The sequence below is a fragment of the Sinocyclocheilus grahami genome, unplaced genomic scaffold (genome assembly GCF_001515645.1).
Source record: "Sinocyclocheilus grahami isolate Dianchi unplaced genomic scaffold, SAMN03320097.WGS_v1.1 scaffold196.1, whole genome shotgun sequence".
Taxonomy (NCBI): Eukaryota; Metazoa; Chordata; class Actinopteri; order Cypriniformes; family Cyprinidae; genus Sinocyclocheilus; species Sinocyclocheilus grahami.
The window spans coordinates 1,294,275-1,303,226 of record NW_015505375.1 but is presented as its reverse complement, the minus strand read 5'-3'; the positions used below and the strand labels follow the sequence as shown (position 1 = coordinate 1,303,226).

The window sequence follows — 8,952 nt, the reverse complement described above, 5'->3', positions numbered from 1 at the left end:
AAGGTTAAATAAAGTATTGTCTTTTGTTGTTATGGGCGCGTCTACAGATTTCTTGCCATATGTCTATGTTTCTTGCATCTCACGATTACGTCGTGCATGAAATAATGTTTGTGTGCATGTGTGTGAAAAAAACAAACTGACAATTTATATATAATCATTTGTAATTGTATATACATTATTGTGATTAATTGTGGCTGGAACAATAATGTAGCTGTAAAAATAGTTGCCTGCTGAAATTGAAATGTATATACATCTTCATCATGACTAGATAGGCACGGTGAGTTTGTCTTTACTATACACGTTAGATGTGATCCACCTCATAGTAACAATCCTGTCAGTCAGATCGTCCATCCTTTGAGTGAGAGTGTAACGTTACAGGTCGGCCGATCTGGTTTCGTGGTTAAAGTTAACCTTTTCGACATGTTTCCCTGTTGTCGTTGCTCAGCAATAGCATGGACGTGATGTTGTCTGGGGGTTTTGCAAAAGGAGAGTGGGACAGTGGGCGGTGCTCAGGGTGGTGACTGAAGGGGGTGACCGTGTAGTTCTGACGTCAACTTTTTACGGAAGTCACAACGGTTCATGAAAAATCACAGCTACTTTAAGCAGGCTGTGTGAATTTTACTGTGGACTAACGGCTTTGAAACTTATATGGTAGTTACATAGCACCTAGACCTCAGTTATCATGAAAAAAGCCAGGAAATTTCAGTTTTGACAATATGGGACCTTTAAGTCCTGTTATCTTGGGTTTCTTTGGGACGGGGATGATGGTGGAGCATTTGACGCAGGCAGGGACTTCGCACAACTCCAGTGATCTGTTGAAGATCTGTGAGAAGATGGGGGCCAGCTGGTCAGCGAAGGTTCAGACAGGCTGGTGTCACACCGTCTGGGCCTGGTGCTTTTCTTCTCTTGTTCTTTCTGAAGACCTGGTGCACATCATCCTCACTGATCTGAAACGTAGGAGTGGGGGAGAGGGGGGTTGCAGGAGGTGTTGATGGTTGTGTGGAGAGATGTTCAGAGCGGGTGTGGGGTGTTAGACTGGGAGTTTCAAATCAACAGTAAAACTCATTCAGGTCTTCAGCAAGTTGTTGATTGGCCTCAGTCCTGGGGGATGGTGTCTTGTAATTGGTGATGTCTTTCAGGCCTTTCCACACTGATGCAGGCTCATTGCCAGAAAACTGGTGTTCTAGCTTTTTAGCGTAGTTCCTCTTGGCCACTCTAATCTACTTATTCAGTGTGTTTCTGGCCTGATTGTACAAGATTCTGTCTCCCCTTTTGTAGGAGTCCTCTTTGGCCTGACGAAGATGACAAAGTTTTGCTGTAAACCATGGCTTATCATTGTTGAATGTTAAATGAGTCCTGGTAGGGATGCACATGTCTTCACAGAAACTGATATATGATGTGCCTTTGAGGTGTCATGTGCATTTGACTTGTTTATGGAGGACTCTTACTGCTCTAAGACTTTAAAATATCAGTCATTGATATCTACCATTGAGAACCTTGGGTACAGATGCCAGCTTATTGTGCTGGTGTTTGGTAGTCTAGGTCATGTACACAGGCTGGTGATCCGTGGGCTTTGTATTGGGGGGCTATCTAAAATAAGGGCTAAACAGTTGGCAAAGTACTGTTCAATCTCAGCAACTATAGGAAGCATGTTTATTTGGAAAAGGCGATGTTTCCTGTACCCATAGAACTGTATAATCCATAACAATGTGCGGATTTGCTTTAATCTGTTGGATCATTCAAAAAATTTGATTCCTAATGAAATTTGACTTGTAATGTGGATGGATATATGATGTTACAGATTCCATGAGCTCGTCCAGATCGTTGGTGGCAGCTTCAAAAACACTCCAATCAGTGCAGTCAAAACAGGCTTGCAATGCCTGCTCTGTTTCGTTGGTCCATCTCTTTACAGATTTCTTACAGATTCTGTAGCTGACCTTTTCAGATAGGGTGACTGAGTTACACAAATTTGGCAGCCTCTGCTATAGTAAGCCCTCGTTTTATCACATGACATGACATACATTAAACCGATGACCCGAACTTCATTTGATGCAACAGTTCTCTGCCCTCTTCCTCCCTCCCTGTGATGCCCACCTCTTTGACCTCTGGTGGGCCTCCTGTACACAGAGTCATTGATTGGCTCCTGTCATGTGCAGTCTCTCCTGCTCTATATTGACAAATTGCAAAAGCTACTGTAATATCCACACACTTGGGAAATGGTAAGCAACTGTGATTACCCTATGAGATGAACTGGCAATACTGTAACATGCATTCCCTGTTTTTGGCTACCTTGTTTCAAACTATTTGTAATTTGACATCATCTCAAAATAATCAAATGAGTTGAAAATCTATCGGCATACCAAATATTTATTCAATAGATTTTATTAATCTACTGGATAAAATGAAAGTCAAATGTATGACTAAAGTGAATAAATAAACTTGAAACAATATCGAGATGAAACATACGTTGATTCAATTATATAAACTGATTGATAATGATATTATGATATTAGTCTATCATATTAAAATATGCTGTAATAAATAAATACATCTGTATGTGAAAACAGTACTAATGTGAATTAAAAAAAAGGAAATGTGTGAAAATGTACCATTACTTATAATTTACTATGTCATCAGGAGAGGTGGCCAACCGATGCTACATCAGGATACACACGGTCAGTCCATGCAGAACTACACAGACTCTATGGATAGTCTTATCATGTCTAATGAGTTTTCACCATTAGGCACGCCACAAGAATTCTCCTGGCAAGACACATAATTGGAGGAGCTGGGCAGCTTAAATGAGTTGAGTTTAAATTAAAAAGTTTAATTGAATCCGACAAGTACTGGTATATCAGTAATGCCTTTCAGTTACAGCACTACAAAACTACCTGGTAATTTAAAAAAAGTGTTGTGCAGTCATAATTACTTTTAAAAGGGATAGTTCAATGAAATTTCTGTCATTAATTACTCACCTTCATGTCAAACCCATAAGACCTTTGTTCATCTTTGAAACACAAATTAAGATATTTTTGATTAAATCCGAGAGCTTTCTGACCCTGCATAGACAGCAATGCAACTACCACGTTCAAGGCTCAGAAATGTAGTAACGATGAACGAAGGTCTTACGGGTTTGTAACGACATGAGGGTGAGTATTTAATGACAGAATTTTCATTTTTGGGAGAACTATCCTTTAAGATAGGGCTACATAATTGACATTTTATAATAATGGTTATTAATTTAGATTGACAATATAATAAAAAAATGGAATTTACATTGAAATACATAGTTTTTGTGAAATCTCATCCCAAAGAAGCTGTTACTGTAAGTTTCTCCCTGACTGTCCAAGTTACACAGTCCACATTGCAAGTGAGCAATGCAACACCTAACAAATTCAAATTGAATTCCAGATTACCACAGATGCTTTTCGATTTGGTTCTTAAAGCATGAATATGTGGATCAGACTGCTTCAAACTCGCTTATTAAGACCAGTTGTCATTACTGGTACTCATTTGAATTGCCAATTAATCCATATGCACAACGGACACATCTGTGATTGTTACAATGTTCAACTTCTGCAAAAAACATGTTGTAAATAAAAGATTTTGACGCAATTAAAAATATGATTAACTTTTACTTGGTTAAAAAAATAATAAATAAGTATTTCAAATAAATGCTGCTGTTTTGAATTTTCTATACATTGAAGTATCCTGAAAAATGTATCTTGGTTTCCACAAAAATATTTAGTAGAACAACTGTTTCCAGTATTGATCAAACTAAATGCAGATGCTTGAGCACCAAATCAGCATATTTGGTTAAAATTCAGCTTTGCCATCACAGGAATAATTTACACTTTAAAAAACATTAAAATAGGAAGCAGTTGTTATAAATTGTACAAATATTTCACAATATTTCTAGATATTTCTCTAATAAATACAACATAAGAAACTTTCACAAACATAAAAAAAAAAAAAAAATCTTACCTACCCCAAATGTTTGAACAGTAGTGTATGTATGATTAAAAATATGTATATTTTTTAAATAATTATGCAGGCTTACTTTAAACAACAAAGTTAGTTCCCATGTTGGATTAGCTTCGCACTTGCTCTGTGCAAACAATGTCATATGTGAATAAAGCATGACAAAAAGGGAATCACACATGACAAAGCTCATGCCAAGACAACTTACCTGGATGGTTCTAGAGGTTCTGTGGGTGCAGGTAGGGGTGCCTGGTCCTTCTCCCAGGTGATACTTGGGGTGGGCAAGCCATCTACATAGCACTCAAACCGGGCAGTGCCACCTACTGGCACAACCTGAGGTTCAGGATCCTGAAGAAAACGGGACAAGCCTAAGAAAGAGAGCAAGAGAATGAGGCAGAGAGAAAAGGAGAAGAAAGCAACAAGAAATAAAAAAGGGAATCAGTGAATGCATCACATTAACTTTTCATGAAATAAGAACAAGCAATGTATCCACTTGGTGGGAGTAGAGGAAGGCGAGCGGGGCCCCTGACCTTTGTTCCGGAGCCTCTGAGCTTTGAAAATTCTCTCACTTTGATCTGCTACATCTGCTAGACTCACACTGCTCATAACCCCACCGTACACTGAACAACTCACACACACAAGAACAAGCGAGAGGATACTCCAATATTCAACCAAGTACCAAATACATAACCAGAGTCAAAATTTTGGTAACAGCTCGTTTCAGTTTGCACTCATTCGACATACATTAATAGATTTTTAACATTTCCAATTTAAATTTTTTGCACGTTTAAATTAACTTTAGTTGTGTGTGTTATAAACAAATGTGAATTAACAATAAACAATAGTTTATTTATAAATTAACATTAACCTATATTATTAAATGCTGTAAAAACTGTTGTTCATTGTTAATTCATGGTACTAAATGCATTAACTAATGTTAACAAATTCACTTATTGTAAAGTGTTACTATAAACTCAAACTTCCAACCAAACTGTCAACACTTATGCTAACAAAATCTTGCAGCATTAAACTTACACTAAATATTATCTACCCAGATTCATACTGAATTTTAATATAGCTTTGGATTTAAATTAGATGAATTTCATCAAAAGACAACTTGGCAATAACAATTATTTGATCATATTTAGAATACTAGGCGTGTGCAATAATGACAAAAATTATATCTCTGTATATTCTGGAATTTTGTCGATAACAATATTTAGACAATATTTTTCTGAGCATGTATTTTGACAGGTTTAGGACTGCCGTAGACAGCTGACTCCCAAAGATTTTGATATTCTTCATATTCTGTGCTATGGTTAGTTTGAAGGAGTAACCTTTTTTTACCTTTATAAGGCCAATTTTTTCTAACCTAATTAAATGTATGCATCATCTTTTGTGGCAAATTCTTAAATGTAATCAAATTCAAACAGTAAGACACTACAGGGTTGTTACCAATCAAATGACATCAGTATCAACACAATTTGTGTTTGCAATGCAGAGGTGGCACAGAATCTGGCATTTAGCATTTAGATGCATTTACACAGACTGTTTAATGCAGGACATGAATGCAGTTAGCCTGCAGTTACAAATGCATAAACAATGTTTTGATGTATTTAAAACAAAATGTTGAATACTACATTTGAAATTATTTGGGGGGTGGGGGAGATATACTTTAAATATAAACCTAAAATCGGCAGTAGGTGGTGGCAAATCACTGCTTGAGTGAGTCATTGAGTCATTCATTCAACCGATTCAAAACTTGCTAAGAGACGCAAAGCAGTTCTGCTGTGGCTTTGTTTGAAACTAAGAGCTAAAATATAAGTCACTTAATATTAACTTAATATAATTCTTGTTTATTGAATAGTTAATCAAATAAATATCACATTTGCAATTGGTATTTGGCGAAAAGCCTCACTCTTTGAGTGATATTGACTATATCAGATTATATAAATTACAAAATCATACAGGGGCATTTTTGCCACCTTATCTTGAGTTTTGGGGGAATTCTAAAAGTATTTTAATAGACTAAATCACGCAGAGAAAGCGTGAATTCTAAATGTGCTCACGCAGTAGTCTAACCTACATCTCATAGTGTATGCATGCACTTTTTGGCAGTGTTTTTGCAATATACTCAATGTCAAATCGCATATCATTTAAACAACAATTACGATATTATCGTAGATGATATATCGCATACCTTTAAAATTTATAATGGACCAATGATATTTCAAGGTATTACTGACTATTGAAACTTCTCTGAAGTTGATTTATTGTCACCCAGCAGAGCAGGCATCAATTTACAGACAGTTCAAATCTAAAAAAGTTCCTAAACAAGCTCACACATAAAAAACATTGGCGTACATAACAGCTCCGCAGGCAGTGCAGCCTGCTCAGCTGAGACCTGTTAAACATTAACACCAGATATTTTTGACTTGAACATAGCATGCGGTCTAAAAGCAAACACACTCTCCAAAAAAAAAGAAGAAAGAAACAGGAGATTTACTGGCGCACACACCAGCAGCATGGTTATGTGTAGGTGTGAGCATCTGAAATTACAAAGCAATTCAAGAATAATGAGAAATATTCTGCCACTGAGAGAAAAAGCCTTATAAGAACAAAAATAGTAGTATATGGAAAACTCATATGGAAACCCTTCCCCCACCACGGTCACCACCAAGTGAGTAATAATGAATAAGATAATTATCATGATAACTGTAAGTGAGTCACTGTTCCTCAGAGCAGCTCACCTCCACATGCTGCACCACTGAGGATCCCAGTCATGCAGACGACAGATAACTGGGGTAAATGACAAAACCATGTACTCGCATCCCTCCCCTGGTAGAGACCTTCACTGCACTGATATCTCAATGGAGGAAATGGTCTCTCTCCAATCCCAGTATGTCTCTATGTCTGGTTCATTCCCAAATACTGTGACGAAGATCTACGGTAAATATTCAAGAAATGTCTGCAATATGTTATTTCATTTGTATAATCTAAATTATAATCAAGTTCAGTTTCTAATTCTGAGATTCCCACCAGCATGGGAAGTAACTGTTTCCCCACCACAAAGAAAAAAAATCACCTTAAAATAAGAACTACTTTTGTTGGACTTTATGACAAATAACAATGACATGTTATTTTTGTATTCTTATATTTGGTTTCTAATTTTCATGTTAGACTAACATGACATGCTCTCTCTTACATTAAAACTGCAATGTCCATCAGTGTCTACAGCAGAGACGACAGGCATCTTTACTACCTACATAAAAGTAATAAAGCAAAATTGAATGAACAGAAATAATGAAGGAAGACAGAGTCATGGCCAATGAAATACATAATGACTAAAGGAAATGGTCTTTATCGTCTAGTGGCCTGCCTTAAACACAAAGAGAAAGAAAAAAGAAACCGTGAGGTAAAGAGATAAACGAGCTGAAGGCTGATCTCTTTCTCCCTCCTCAGGCTCTTCAAAAAGCACAATCGAGTCCTTGTGCTAACCAGGTGAGAACGGCACTCAGATCCAGCCAAGCAAAGACAACCTCCAAGTGGAATGTGGCAGAGAGAGAGGGACAGAGAGAGAAGATGGTATGCATGTGGCTAGTTTCATTTAGATCTTTATAATATAATATAATATATGTCACAATCTGTGATGGCGATGAATGATGGAGACGAGGAATAAATGAAACTGTCTTTAATAAAAGGAAACTCAGGGTACATCCAACACTGGGAATGGCAGGAAACACATGAACATAAGTAGAACCGACAGAGACAGACTGCACAGACTACGACTTAAATACAGGGGATGATTGGGGAAACACAGGTGTATGGGATGACTAATCACACTAATTAACAAAACATTTATCAGATATGCATACACAGTAATTAGAATGTGATGCTTTCCAGATGATGCAGATTTAAAAACAAAACACACAACCAAAAACCTGAACGTTGGCTGACCTCTAAAGTTTGAAAAAATCTGGTTCTTTGATCACTCTTAGACACACAGCTGCTGTGTGTTGGACATAAATTAGAGTAAGAAAGTGTTTATACTCACTGGCGAGATGCAGGGTGAGAGCCCGGCTGGTCAGCGCTCCTGTCGAGCTGGTACTTAGGCAACTGTATCCGCCCTCCACACCCGCTGGAGCCTGGCCATCCGTGGAAGAGGGCAAGATGAGTAGAGATCCTTTGGGCAAAGGCCGGATGGTCTGGCTTTCTGAGACAACCACCCCATCCCGCAGCCAGGTCACGTTGAGGGGGGGCTCACTGGCCCCCAGGTGGCATTCCAGCAGCAGAGGGTGATCAGGCTCCAGAACCACATGGACAGGACCAGCACCACAGCTCAGCTCCACGGATATGGGCTTCTCTAATTAGTGAGGGAGAGGAGGAGGAGGAGGAGGAGGAGGAGGAGGAGGAGGAGGAGGAGGAGGAGGAGGAGGAGGAGGAGGAGGAGGAGGAGGAGGAGGAGGAGGAGGAGGAGGAGGAGGAGGAGGAGGAGGAGGAGGAGGAGGAGGAGGAGGAGGAGGAGGAGGAGGAGGAGGAGGAGGAGGAGGAGGAGGAGGAGGAGAGAGAGAGAGAGAGAGAGAGAGAGAAAAAGCTGATGTCACAACTTCTGATGAACAAAAGAAAGTGTGAAAGAAAGAAACCCAAAAGAAAATGATGAGCAAAAAGGGTTCATAACAGTGAATTGATTCAATTCACAATTCACATTTTTATTTGATTCAAAGAGAAATTTTGCTAATTCAAAATGATTTGGCTGAATACAAAATTGTATTTGATCAACAAAATTTTATCTTAAAAAGGCAGAATTCTATAAATTCTTCCCCTAATGTATCTTGGGTAATAAAAGAAAAAGGAAAAACAAACAACTTCAGAAAGTAACCTGTAAGGAAACACATTACCTGCATGAACATACAGGCTACTTGGAATACAACATACAGTACAGTACAAACGGTGAGTAACAACATAAGCAGT

The 8,952-nt window shown here is 38.3% G+C and overlaps 1 protein-coding gene across 1 annotated transcript in view; it reads right to left on the bottom strand.

Annotated features, from left to right (window-relative positions):
* The window catches only part of igdcc4 (immunoglobulin superfamily, DCC subclass, member 4), a 96,152-nt gene that overhangs the window by 46,023 nt on the left and 41,177 nt on the right, over positions 1–8,952 (bottom strand). The window contains exons 2-3 of the mRNA XM_016285356.1: positions 8,036–8,344; positions 4,190–4,349 (exon numbers count right to left, since the gene is read on the bottom strand). Coding sequence (XP_016140842.1) covers positions 4,190–4,349; positions 8,036–8,344 — 469 coding nt within the window. The remainder of the gene's footprint in view (positions 1–4,189; positions 4,350–8,035; positions 8,345–8,952) is intronic.